This window comes from Carlito syrichta, unplaced genomic scaffold, assembly GCF_000164805.1.
Source record: "Carlito syrichta isolate Samal-C Ts95f unplaced genomic scaffold, Tarsius_syrichta-2.0.1 Scaffold214907, whole genome shotgun sequence".
Lineage (NCBI taxonomy): Eukaryota > Metazoa > Chordata > Mammalia > Primates > Tarsiidae > Carlito > Carlito syrichta.
Window position 1 is genome coordinate 24,534 of NW_007159003.1, and position 13,352 is coordinate 37,885.

The window sequence follows — 13,352 nt, forward strand, 5'->3', positions numbered from 1 at the left end:
ACCATCCTTGCCTGTCACCATTGTTCCCATAGCAACTTTTGGACTAGTTGAAGACACCTGCTTCCCATTTCAACTTGGTTTGAGTTCCCCTGCCCTGCCCTGAGTTTGTTATCCCCAGTTCTGAGCCTGTGTATAACTGGAATGGAAAGATGGTGCAGGAAAGAAGACTAAAGGGATACCAGGTCCTGCTGATACCAAAAGTAATCTTGTAAAGTCCCAAAGAATTCACAGCTCCCCATTCCATATGCCCTTTGGAAGTTTTTCTTTGAATCTGTGGGGGCTATGGCCATTGGCCCTCTAAAAGTTTGCTGCGAAATCACTGGTATGAAGCAAGATTGATTAATAGGAGAAAAGGCATACAAATTTTATTTAACATGTATATCTAGGAGACTTCAGAATGACAATCCAACTTCCTAATGAGTTCCAGAAATTGAAATACTCTCTCAAGGCAACATGAAGAATGGGGGCTTACATTCTAATAAAACAGGTTATGGGAGGGTGGGGAAGAGGATTTCTATAGAGGGGAAACACATGGTTGGGGGAATGAATGGATCGGGGAAACCAGAGAATGACTTGTCAACAATTATCTTTAAGCTGAGCGTGGTGGTTCATGCCTATAATCCCAGCACTTTGGGAGATGGAGGAAAGAGAATTGCCTGAACCCAGGGATTCAAGACCAGCCTGGGCAACTTGGCGAGGCCTTGTCTCTACAATAAACAAAAAATTAGCCAGATATGGTGGCACGAGCCTATCGTTCCAGCTACTTGGAAGGCTGAGGTGAGAGGAATGCCTGAGCCCAGCAGGTCGGGGTTGTGGTAGCTGTGGGCCTGCCACTGCACTCTAGCCTGGGTGACAGAGTAGAATCTGACTCAAAATAACAATAATAGTGCCGGGCTCGGTGGCTCAGCCTGTAATCCCGCGCCTTTGGGAGGCTGAGGTGAGTGGATTGCCTGAGCCCGCCGGTTCGAGACCCGCCTGGGCAGCGAGACCTCATCTCTCCAATAAATTAAAAAATCAGCCGGGCGTGGTAGCACATGCCTGTAGTTCCAGCTACTTGGAAGACTGAGGCGGAAGGATCGCCGGAGCCCAGCAGGTCGAGGCTGCGGTGGCCGGGAGAGGGCACTGCACTCCAGTCTGGGCGACAGAGTGAGACTCCAACTCAAAAAAATAATAATAATAACAATAATAGTAATATAAATGTATTTTGAAAAAAGATAGATAAATGTAGCTATCTTTGGAAACTGAATGAGCCTAGGAGACTGGCCTGAGGTTGTGAAAGGATTGGAGCAGGGCTGATTACATTCTTCCTCTCCTTTCCTGATAACAGGTAGAGGAAGCAGCTTGGGACAGATGGGGCAGGGGCGAAGGTCAGAAAGACCTAGAGACAAATTGTTATATTTTAAGGTGAATTTCTCTGCACCCCTTCAAATCCTTAACACCCAGTTTTGGAAATATCGAATTATTTTACAGCTCTGAGACATGACTTCAGTCCCACAACCTCTCCCCATTACTACTGCTGACCCCAGAGCCCAGGCCACCCTCCCTGCCTCATGCTGTAGCCTCCTGACCAGTCATGAGTACAGCCGTGTTCTTATGCCTCTCCAAAGCCACCTTAACCACAATAGCTGGAACAATAATTTTCAAATATACATAAGATTACATCGTTCCTCTGCTTGAAACTTTCACTGGCTTCCTGTGTCTGGAAAAGAGACTCTAATGCCTTATCTTGGTCTTCAGAGAGCCTAGTGCTGCTTTCCTGTGGAATCAGCCCCTATTCCTCCTTCTCTAGCTAATTACTCTGTGCTACTCTGGCATCTTTGTGTTTCTCAAGCATGTCAAGTTCACTCTTTCCTTGGGGCATTTGCACTTCTGGTTCCTTTCCCGTGTTCTCTAGCACTGTATTCTCCTGTGCTGTCTTTCTGCTTGTCATTCAGGTCTCAGTCCACATGAAGCCACCTTGGTCTCTGACCAAGCTTTTGAAAGTGCCTCCCACCCACCGAGCACAATCACTTTATCTCGTTTTATTATTTTCTAATAGCGCCTATTCCTTATTCCTGCTAATTTTTGCTGATTGATGGATCTAGATTGAAGCTGGCACACTTTAGCCCATTGACCAAATTCAGCCCACCACCTATTTTTGGACATCACATAGCTAATGGTTACAATGACATTGCTAAATGTTTGAAATAAATCAAAAGATGACTATTTGGTGACATGTGAAAATGATATGAAATTAGAATATTTTGTGTCCATAAAGTTTTTTGGAACACAGCCGTGCTCGTTTGTTTATATATTATTTAAGTCTGCTTCTGTATTAACAATAGCAGAGACAAGTGGTTGCAGCAGAGACTGTATAACTGTTTACTCTATGGTTCTTTAAGATAAGTGTATCTACCCCTGGTCTGGATATGTATTTTTTTTATTCCCTTCTTTGCTGGCTCCTAAATGTCCTAAAATGTCAGCTCTTTAAAAGCAGGGACTACATTTGTGTTATCTATCATGTCCCCACTGCCTAGAACATATTGACACAGAGTGAGCATAAGCACATGCAAATAAATGGTTGCTTATTAGATGAGTAGGCAGGTTGTTGAATGTTGCGGGATAGTTGGAGAGCAGACTACTCTTGCCCATGTTTCCATAGACCTACCTGCCAGCAAGTAAGAAAAGAAATTGGCAAATTTAATGAAACAACAACTCAAGCAGAACTCTGATAAAGTTACACATAAACTTATTAATTTCAAGTCCTTTAGGTGTGTTGGTTTAAATAAACCTAGTTGCTGTAACAGATAAACTCAAGATGTCAGTTGTTGAATGAAATAGAAGTTCATTTTTTGTTCATTCAGTGACCAGTTTTGGGGCTGAGGGCTATGACTAAGATTCAGGCTTATGGAGGCTCTACCGTCTACTTAGGTGTTTCTGGAAGTCAATGTCCCCTAACAGATAGGGAAGAAACAGAAACAAAATGGAAGCTGTACTGGGGATCTGGGGTGGGAGGAAAAGATGTACATCACTTCTGTTACATTCCATTGGCCAGAACTCAATCACTTGGGCCAACTAGAGGCAAAGCAATCTGGGAATGTAGTTGCTGACTAGGTAGCCACTTTCCACCAACATCTCTACACAACGGAAGGCAAGTGAGAATGCTTAGTGGTTAGCTCATTGTCTTTGTCACAATAGACAACTCACTTTTTGAAACATTGATTACAATGGATCTTATTTTTGGAGAGAAGGGGGCTGAGACTTCAGAGGTAGCCTGGAGATATCAGTGTATACATTCAATTTGATAACTGTGCAAGGTAGATCAATTGAATTTTCAGTTCTATGATCATCGCCTTTTAAGACTTTATCCACTTTAAAAATATATATGATCTATCTCTAGACTCATTTTCTGCATTCAAAGAATCTTTAGAGGTAGATGGAAAACAGGAGATCAAAAATTATCACCAGCCCCAGGAGAAGACCTTTCACTGACAGAATTGTTTAAATCTTCTCCTGAATGGTAGGCCCCAATCTTTACCAACTACTAACTCTGATTTACTTTCAGACAGAATCAAAGTTCCTGTATATCCTCAGTAGAGAATCAAAGTGTTGTATAATAATCCAACCATTTCCCAAAGAAAGGGAATTTGCTCTTATCTGCAAAGTGCAATGTCTCTTCAAAAATCTTTGACAGCTTTCTTTTTATCAAACTGTGGATACAGTTTTCCTAGCCTATTATTTACAGGAGGTACAAGTATGAGGCAGAGCATCAAGCAGTCTCTATTGACCCTGGCCATATTTTGTTTTATTTTCCTACTAAAGGGTTAGGAATAAAATAGACTTGTTTATGACATTTAACTATTTGTCTAGCTTTTGATATGAAAATAGCTAGAAATAAACCAAGCTCTACAATATTGTTTGCAGATGTCAATTTAGCAGTAGGACTATGATACTAGCCTTGAAGGACCACTATCCTTAAAAACTGAAGTCTTTTTCTAAGCTATATAAATCTGGTCTACACAGATTCATTTTGCTCTTTTCTTTTCTTGTATCAAAATAACTTGAGATTTTAAGCACTGCTTTGTGAGTTTTAAACTACTTACCTTGGGATATTCTATACGTTAAAAAATGTTTATATAGTCAAGTAAGTTTGGAAATGCTCTATGATATATGCTTCCTTTGCAGATTGATAATGCTTAATAGCAAATTGAAAACTGAAATATCTTATAGTATAAAAACTTGTTAACTTTCGATTTGCCATTACCCTAACAAATATCATTTTTTGGCTTACTGACAACTTACTTGAACCATGCACTATGCCAGTTGTTTTACACGCATTAACTCATGCAATCCTCATGGCAGCCCTGAGGCAAAATATCCATTCCACAGATCAGGAATTGAGGCCCATAGAGGTCCAATAACTTGCCCAAACTCATACAGTTAGTAATTAGGAAAGTCTAGTTTTTAAACCAGGTCTGCCTGAGGCTAGAGACCAAATGCTTGACCTCTGAGTCCCCTCTTTTTAAGAAGAATCGCTCTTAATAATCTGTGGGTTTTAGAGTAATTTTAAGGAAGTAACTTCCTTTCTGCTGATGGCTATACAGTTTGAGTAGGAGCAGCTAAACCTGTGGACTAATTGCAAAAATAAAAGAATAAAGAAAGGACAAAGAGGAGGGAGGTAGAGAGGGAGGAGGGAAGGGAGGGAGGAGGAGAGAGAGGGAAGAAATTAGGTTAAAAAGGAAGAAGAGAAGGAAGAAACAAAAATACTTTAGCATTATCTAAGGGAAAAACAATCCTATTTGGCAGACATTTTCCCAAGTTTATATTGATTTAATTAAATAATCTTACCTTTGAAGTCCATGAGACCTGAATTCTGTGCCCTGCCACTAATCTGCTATATAACCAACTACTTTACGTTAAATCATTCAGCCTCCCAAAGCCTAAGTTTTCTTGTCTGTAAAACAGAGAAAATAATTCCAAGGCTGTCTGTATTATTTGCATAGTGTAAGAATCTAAAGAGTTCAATGTTGTAAAATCACTTTGGAGATTTAAAAAATATATGCCAAAAAGAAAAAAACCCCTTACGTCATTATACACCACCATAGTGGTTTTAAACATTTATTTTATTTTTCAGTCAGAGGCCTTCTTGTAAAAAGCAATGCCAGAGGGGAATCCCAATATGTGAAACAGATGGAAAACAGAGCTGACCAATGGAGCAGGGATGAGGAACCCAGAGCTTCCCTCCTTTTCCCTGTACTCTCCCCACCCCCTGTCTCCCATGAGAATGAGATGGGCCCACAGGTCCCTTTGGGCTCACTGGAGCACTGCCCTTGCAATGTGAGGGAGCTGAGATGGCACTATGACCTTGAGCAAGCCCCCCGGTCTCTGAATCTCTACCCTCCCACCCCACCCCACGCAAAAGAAAGGAGTCGGACAAAGTGATTTTTCAGGTCTCTTCCAGCACTGACATTCTGGAAATCTGAGTTTCTGGATATTGTATCATTAGAGAGAAAAGTCTCCTTTTGCAATGACCGACGACACCCTCACAAGTAAGATACACATGCCTGCACTGAGAGTGAACCTCAACACAGTATCTTGAGAGATGCATTCCCTCTCAGACCTCTGAACTCTCTCAGCATCAATAGGGTCCACCGCATCCCTGCTGGGTCACAGCTGCCTGGCACAACGTTCGAGCTGTTTCTCAAAGGATGTGCAGAGACAAGATAGGGGACCTAGGATGAGAATGCTTCAGTCTTGTTCACAAGGAATCTGCAGCACCATGCAGAGATGAGGGCAGATGTGCAAACAGCTAGACCACAGGGCTCTAGTGGGAACTCTATGGGACACTCAAGGGCTGGCTGGCAGCTCACTGGCATGCAGGAGGGCATAGCCCTGGAGTCGGCCTTCCTCTCTCAGATCCTGTCTCCACAGCTCTCCCGTGGCCCTTGGAAAGTTATTTCATTTCTCCCTAGCTCAGTTTCTTCACGCTTAAAATGGAAATGATAATTAACTACCCACTTCATAGGTTTTCGTGAGGATGAAAGGAGTTAAAACATAAAAAGCATTTAGAAGAGTCCCTGAAATGCAATAAGCATACACTGAACGATAGCTAATATGAGTCCCAGCTCAGGGCTGAGTCTCCGCCTAGCAAGAACAGCATGGTGATTAAAAGCAGCCTCTGGAGACAGATTGCCAGGGTCCCAGGCTAAGCCCAACCACTTTCCAGCTACATCGCCTTGGACAAGTAAACACCCCCTCAAACCAGACGAAATAGTAAGAAAACTGTTGAACACTTAGCCTCTGACATAGCAAGAACATCATTAGTGCTAGCAATTATTATTGTTAATGGCTGCAAGATTGCAGGGAGAACTGTTTATTTCCAACTGAAGGCACAGGTAAAGACATCAAGGGGAAGGTGACATTTCAGCTGACCATTGGGCATGTGCCTTTGTTTTTCTGAGCCTGAGCTGAGTTCTGGCTGTTGGTAGAACTGCTCACCCCTGGACATGCACTTCTAGTTCTCTTTCTTTTGGCCTTTTGTATCTATAGCCAGCAGAATAATCACAAAACAAACATAATTGTCTAAAGTGAATAGAGAGATGGAGAGAGTGAGAGAGAGAGATGGGGAAATGGGGAAAGAGAGAGAGAAGGAGAGAGAGACAAGCTAAGTAGATAAGTATAGGAGGTATAGGTTTAGGGGTGTGTGTGTGTGTGTGTGTGTGTGTGTGTGTGTGTGTGTGACTATTCTGCTGTTCCCATACCTTCCATGACCCCCTGTTGCCTTAAGGAATAGACTATACTACATAGCCTGACCTTCAAAGCCCTCTGCTACCTTAGACCCAAACACCCTATCTTCCACCCAGGACCCACTAAACTCACACAAATGAGCAGGCCCCTGCCTTCACACTTTGATTCATATTCTCCCTAATCTGAAAGGTTTGGATCCAACTTCTTCATCTCTCATCATCTTCAGCCCTGCTATCTCTTGCTGCATTTTTTCTTGCATAGGATCTCACGCTTGGCTTTGGCTTCTTTGAACTCCTTAAGCCCACTTGTCACTTCTGGAGCCATGTGTATGGGAGTGTCATATCCTCCCAAGTATACCAGACGTATTCCCAAAGTGAGGGCTATCTCTTGGATGTCTTTGTATCTCTTTCAATCCCGTCACACAACAAACACTGCCAATGCTTTAGCTCAGAGCCTTGCACACAATAGAGATTCAGTAAATATTTGCTGAAAGACCTTGGAAAATGAGTCAGTATAAATAACCTGCTGATATTTGAAAAAGTAATGCTGTCAACCATGATTTTTAGGCACTACTTTATGCTCAGGATTATAATAGTTTGTACTTGGAAATAAGAGAAATAAATAAAGGATAAAATAACCATCCTAGGAAGTTAAATCCAGATGGAAAAATACAGTTAACCTAAAAAGAAAGTAAAGGGAATGTAATGTTTAAATCGTGTGATTCCAGCTACACTTCAGAATGAGCTCTGAAGGGAAGGGTTGGTAGGTATGGGGGAAAGGTGTTTGGCACTGTAAACAGTTACAGGGAATTCAGTCCCCACAGCCCTGGTTTGCTGCTTGCATTGCGCAAAACAGTTCAGTGCATGAACCATCAAACTCAGATCCCTCAGAGGGGGCCATTTCTGGGCTTAGCCCACCATAATGAGTATTTTCCCTGGAGTCAGGGTTGGGGCACCTGGAGAGCATTCCGCCTCTTGTTTCTGTCTTCTGATAGCTTAGAGCCCAGTGTGGCCCACACTGTGGTGTGATGCAAAGCTCCTTGCCTTTCTGCCACTGGTGTTGGCTGAGTAGCCCAGAGCAGGCCCGTCCCAAGGATCCTGGCCCACCTTGCATCTCTACTTTCTTCTCATTTACAGATTGGTTACTGGAATGAAGATGACAAGTTTGTGCCTGCAGCTACCGACGCTCAAGCTGGTGGGGATAATTCAAGTGTTCAGAATAGGACATACATCGTCACTACAATCTTAGTGAGTACCCAGTCCTTTATCAAGGTTACTTGGGATCCCAGCTAGCTCAACAGGAGGGTTTTCCACCTGGAGTTTAAGCTCATCATTCTTCCTACCAAAACCATATTATGGACCGAAACAGAAAGTGGAGAAAGGAACACCCTGGAAATGAGAGGTTATGAGTTCTCACTCTGTACCTCTTAGTTTCACCAACTCATACTTTGTACCCTTGGATAAGCCACTTACCCTCTTTTGAGATAGTTCTCCCATATATATAATATAAGGATGAGGTGAAGTGTGCTGGTTTTCATACTTCATCCTCCCTCAGTGGAAGCCATTTTCAAAGAAAGTCACCAAAGTCCAGCACATGAAGTAGCCGTAAGTGACGCTGCTGTGATTTTCACTGATGTATCATGAAAAACCTATGCAGGGTCTACTTCCCCTCTATGGTGCCCCCAGAGGTGTCTGCCAGAAATACAAAATCTCTGGGGCATAATGTTAAAAGCCATGCCATATCTCCATGATGAAACATTCTTATTTTAACAAAGTTTGCTTCCTTAACCCAAGAAGTTTTTAAGGAGGTAGGGAGTCCAGAAATTCAGGAAGTGGATTGAGGGGCTAAGTAGCCTTCCCAATGATAACTGATGTTTGGGTTGTCCTCCTCCGCCATGCCAGAGTCCTCCCCCCATGGGTGAATCCATCACCCACATTCTCTGTATCTCCATTTCTCTACCAGGAAGATCCTTATGTGATGCTCAAGAAGAATGCCAACCAGTTTGAGGGTAATGACCGCTATGAGGGCTACTGTGTGGAGCTAGCGGCAGAGATTGCCAAGCATGTGGGCTACTCCTACCGTCTGGAGATCGTCAGTGATGGAAAATATGGAGCCCGAGACCCTGACACAAAGGCTTGGAACGGCATGGTGGGAGAGCTGGTCTATGGAGTAAGTTCACCTCAGGGTAGGGAACTAGAGGGCAGGAGCATACAGTTTGACAGGAAATCATTTGGTGGTTAGGTGGCCCTGCCCACAATTGCTATTAGACCCTAGTTGAGTACTGTTGCTGCTAAACAGATGAGTCATGCAAAGTCCAGTGTCCTAAGACTCTCTTTGTTCAGGTCCTTACACCTAGCTCCCTCAACCCCACTCAACATCTTGTGACTTCAGTTGATTGTTGTCCAATGCAGGTGACAGAACAGCTCCAAGATCAATTTCCCAGGGTGGATTGCTGAGTTGCCACTTCCCTCAAATAAAGTCCCTTGTGGCTCTCTGGTGTAAATTTCTTCTCTGGTATTACGTGCAGCTGGATTCAACTTAACTTCCTAGTCACTTCCCCTATACTCCCTTCTCATGAAACTTCCAATTCAGTCAAACTGCCCCTCTCTCACTCTGTACCCTAGAGTGTGCCTGCCTTTCTTTTATCCACCTCTGTAATCCTACGCCTCCTTCAAACCCTCCATCAAACACTACTTTTTCCAGGATGCTGTTTCTTTCTCCCCTTAACTGTTCTTGCCTTCCCCTGTAGAATTTGGTTTCTGCTTTTTTATAGCTTATCCTGCCTTGTATAATGGTTATCTGTGTACTAGTGGTAGGTCTGCTTCATCTTTGTATCACTCGCCTTGCTTCAAATAACTCCATGCACAATTGCTATAAAATCCTCAATAAATTACAGAAGTTTTGAGAAGCCACTGAATGCCCCCATTGTTTTAAGTATTTAGGGAATCCTTGAGAAGCAAGTATCTGATCCTTATCCTCAAGGATCTTAACATTTTTATGGGGCAGAAAAGACAATGAGAGAGAACAGTAAAAGACAGTATAGAATTTAGGAGTCCAAAGTGTATGGTCCAGCAAAGAGGCTAACTTGAGTTTGCCTAGCTCTCAGGAAGGAGTTGGAAGTTTAAAAGTGGTCATATTTAAATAGAGAGAAAAGTAGCCCAGGGATTTCTAAAGTATAAACAATAGGATGCTGTTGGAAATAAGGTGTGAGAGGAGAGTGAATCAACTTCAATTGTTTTTGTTGAGGGCTGGGTTTGAGTAGTCAGGGATGAGTTTGAGGAAGAAATGACAAGAGGAAGAGTGTGGCGGATTCAGTGGGCATTGGGAGATCATGAACTTTGAGAAGAGAAACAACAAAAGGCAATGAAGGAAGCATCCCACTGCCACGTGCAGGAAAGGGACCACCTTCACTCATAGCAACTGAATGCTCACGGCTGTGTCTTGGGCAGCAGCATATGTGGAGCCCTAGGTCGATGTTAAGTGCTGGCCAGGACCAGCAGCCATTCAGGCAGATGTTACATCTCCTTGTCTCATATCATAGCTAGAGAAGTCTTGATGGTCGTGAAAGACATACAAAGGAAATTCAAAGAAGAAAAAGCTGGAATGCAGAACATCTTCCTCAGGGAGGTGGCTTTGGAGATGACCTGTGAAGGTGGTTAATGAGTCGGGGAATAGGATGTGCTTCTCCTTTCTCTTATCCCTTCTACTCCCTCTCAGTTTGGGAAGCTCCACTAATGAAACGTAGAGACCTGGATGGTACATGCTGAATCTGGAGGCTGGTTTCCATGGGAACTCCTACCAAGCTCTTAAGGTCATCCCCATGGCAACCACTGTGAACTTTTCACCTTCTCCAGCATTCGTCTTCACCTTCACCTCCTGTGATGTGGTTCCCATGGTATAAAGCCTGCAATGTGTGCAGAACAGTGGCAGGATCATCTCGAGGACAAGCTCCCCCAGTAGCCAGCAGCCAGTGGTGAGTCACTGGCTCATCAGAGCTCAGGGAAGTGGAGGCAGCCCTGGAAGGGCAGCTATTCCTGCCCCCATCTCTTCTTCTCACCAGGCCTGTCCCTCTGCCCAGCAGACACTATATTCTGAAGACTCCATGATGGTCCAATTGGATGCCTACACTTTATTTTTAGTTTGGCTTTCCTTTGCTATTGCCCTGAGGAAAAACAGGGTGGTTTGAGAAAGTAGCTGTCAACCACAGACCATCAGCAAGGTCAGGAAAAATTAATTTGGAAGCCTCCAAAGTTATTATTTCTGTGTCTTTTAAACAGCTAAGTCAATTAGGGTCTCTGTTGTCTTCCTTGTTCTCCTTGTTCTCATCAGCAATGATACTAGTAACATTTCATCACATAGTGCATGCCAGGTGCTGTACTGAATACTCACATTCTTTCATTGACCCCTTGTATCAACGCTATAGGGTAGGTAAGATTATTGTTTACATTTTATAGATAAGAACACTGAGGCCCAGGTGAGTTAGATAATTTGGCAAAGGAAGCACAACTAGTAAGACCAGTGTCAGGACATGTAGCCATGACTTTTGTTTTCCACACTGGGACACACCACCTCTGCAGAAATCACACCATCCAAATACTAGACTGTGGAGCCGGCATTCTCTGAGAGATCAGCAAGTGTCTGCAAATGAAGTCACGTGCTGCAAATGAAGTCTCTTCTTCTTGCCCTGATATGTCTTTGCGCCTTCTTCACAGCTGTCCTTCATGTCTGTCTTTTGTCTTGGTTAAGCAGAAATAGAGTGAGCTTTGCAGACAAACACCTGGACTTGAGTTCCAACTCTGCTAGCTTCCTGGCTGCATAACTCCTCCAAGGGCCACCTCTATAAATCAGGGAAAGTGAGTCCTTAACCACAGGGCTGTGATGGAGAGTGTTCACCTATGCAGTACCTGACTCTGAATATGTCCTCATCCTAATAGTTTCATTCTCTTTGTGTTTCTTTTTGTTTTTTGTTTTGGGGTTTGTTTGTTTGTTTGTTTTTTCCACATCAAAACTGTTAGACTGTTTTCCCAGGATTGTTTCTAGACATCACATATTCTTTTGGGGGTCTCCTACATCAATGTTCTCAAAGTGTGGTTTCTGGACCAACACTTTAGCATGACCTGAGAACTTGTCAGAAATGCAAATTCTCACATCTCACCCCAGACCCACTGAATCTAGAGACTCTGCCATCTGTGTTTTTTGTGTTGGTTAGTTGGTTTCTTTTTTCGGATTAGAAAGTATAGTTTATTTAGAAAGTAAATTAGAGAGAGAGAGAGAGAGATAGGGGATTCACCTCCCCAAGGTAGGGGAGGGAACCAAAGCCAGGAAACATGGCCTGGCCATAGCCCAAAGAACACATGGCCACACCATAGTTTAGCAAGGCAATGGCTGCAGTGGCCTGACAATGGTGCCTAGCAACGGCCCATCTGTGTTTTTAAAAGCCTTTCAGGTGATTCTGATGCATGCTCAAGTCTGAGAGCCATTGTCCTAAGATGTCAGTTTAAGAAACTAATTTTGAGTGCCTGTAAAATGCTCACACATCAAAGTACTCTTATGTATTTGAATTATGTTGACCTTCACAAAACAATCCTGTGAATTAGGTCAAATGAGAATTGTTACACCTTTCATTAAAAATCAGGAATTTGATATCCAAAAAGACAACCATTTTGCTTGAAGCTACACACTCAGCAACTTGTAGAGAAGAGCCACTGGGTCTTAGATCCTCTCGGCCCTCGACCACTCCCGTGGTGGTGGAAACTAACTCCTGAAGTCTCTCATTCAAGGTCAACCAAGCTAAAACATTGCTGTATTGCCCAAACCACCTTCTCTCTCTGGATCTTCTCTAGAGTTTCTTATCTGTAAAAATGAAGCACAGTAGTTGAACTTAGCCTCTCCCATTATGTGTGTATCCTACACACATGGGTCCCTTTTGAAATGCTTAGGAAAATGAATGACCTATGGCCAAATACTTTTTAAAATGCTACATACTACTTATTCCTCTTGGAGATTCTCAATGCACAGTGGTCATTTAAAGGTCTGGAGAAGTCCTGCGCCAAACCACCTATTGAAATCTGTTTCCTAAACAGGTTTATTTTGGGGTTATTAACCATCCTTTGAGAAATAAGTTCCATGAAACAAATTTTTGAACTGCTAAATGAACAGAGCAGTAAGACTATGTGTATCTATGAGTTTCCAGTCTATGATCCTTTTTTCTCTCCCATTATTTTTTCTTTTAGGTTACAGCAAAAAGAGTAGATATCTTCTTCCTTGCACTGGCTTGCATTTGTAAAAATTATCAAGATTTAGGCAGTGGGCATTAGGGAAAAAACAGAATTACTATGAAATTCACACCTGACTGCACATTGCTTTATGGGAAGTTTGTTTCTATAAGTGAAAACTTAAGTCATTCTGAAGCCAGATTTTCTGTTCTGTACAAAGCACCTCCTCAGTTATCCCAACCAATGAGAGTAACCAGGTGAAATCTTCTTGAAGCAGCAGCTGGTGGGTGGGCAGGCCTTGTCTACACAACATCTGTCAACAGACTCACATCTGGACTGCTGCACATAAGAGAAAACCACTCACCTCAAACAGACTTGCATAGGCATGCCTCTCATCTTGGAAATGAACGC

General features: G+C 43.0%; 1 protein-coding gene across 1 annotated transcript in view; it reads left to right on the forward strand.

Moving 5' to 3' along the window:
* LOC103253254 (glutamate receptor 1) overlaps positions 1 to 13,352 on the forward strand; it is a 131,736-nt gene that overhangs the window by 23,725 nt on the left and 94,659 nt on the right. The window contains exons 5-6 of the mRNA XM_021709412.1: positions 7,863 to 7,973; positions 8,689 to 8,895. Coding sequence (XP_021565087.1) covers positions 7,863 to 7,973; positions 8,689 to 8,895 — 318 coding nt within the window. The remainder of the gene's footprint in view (positions 1 to 7,862; positions 7,974 to 8,688; positions 8,896 to 13,352) is intronic.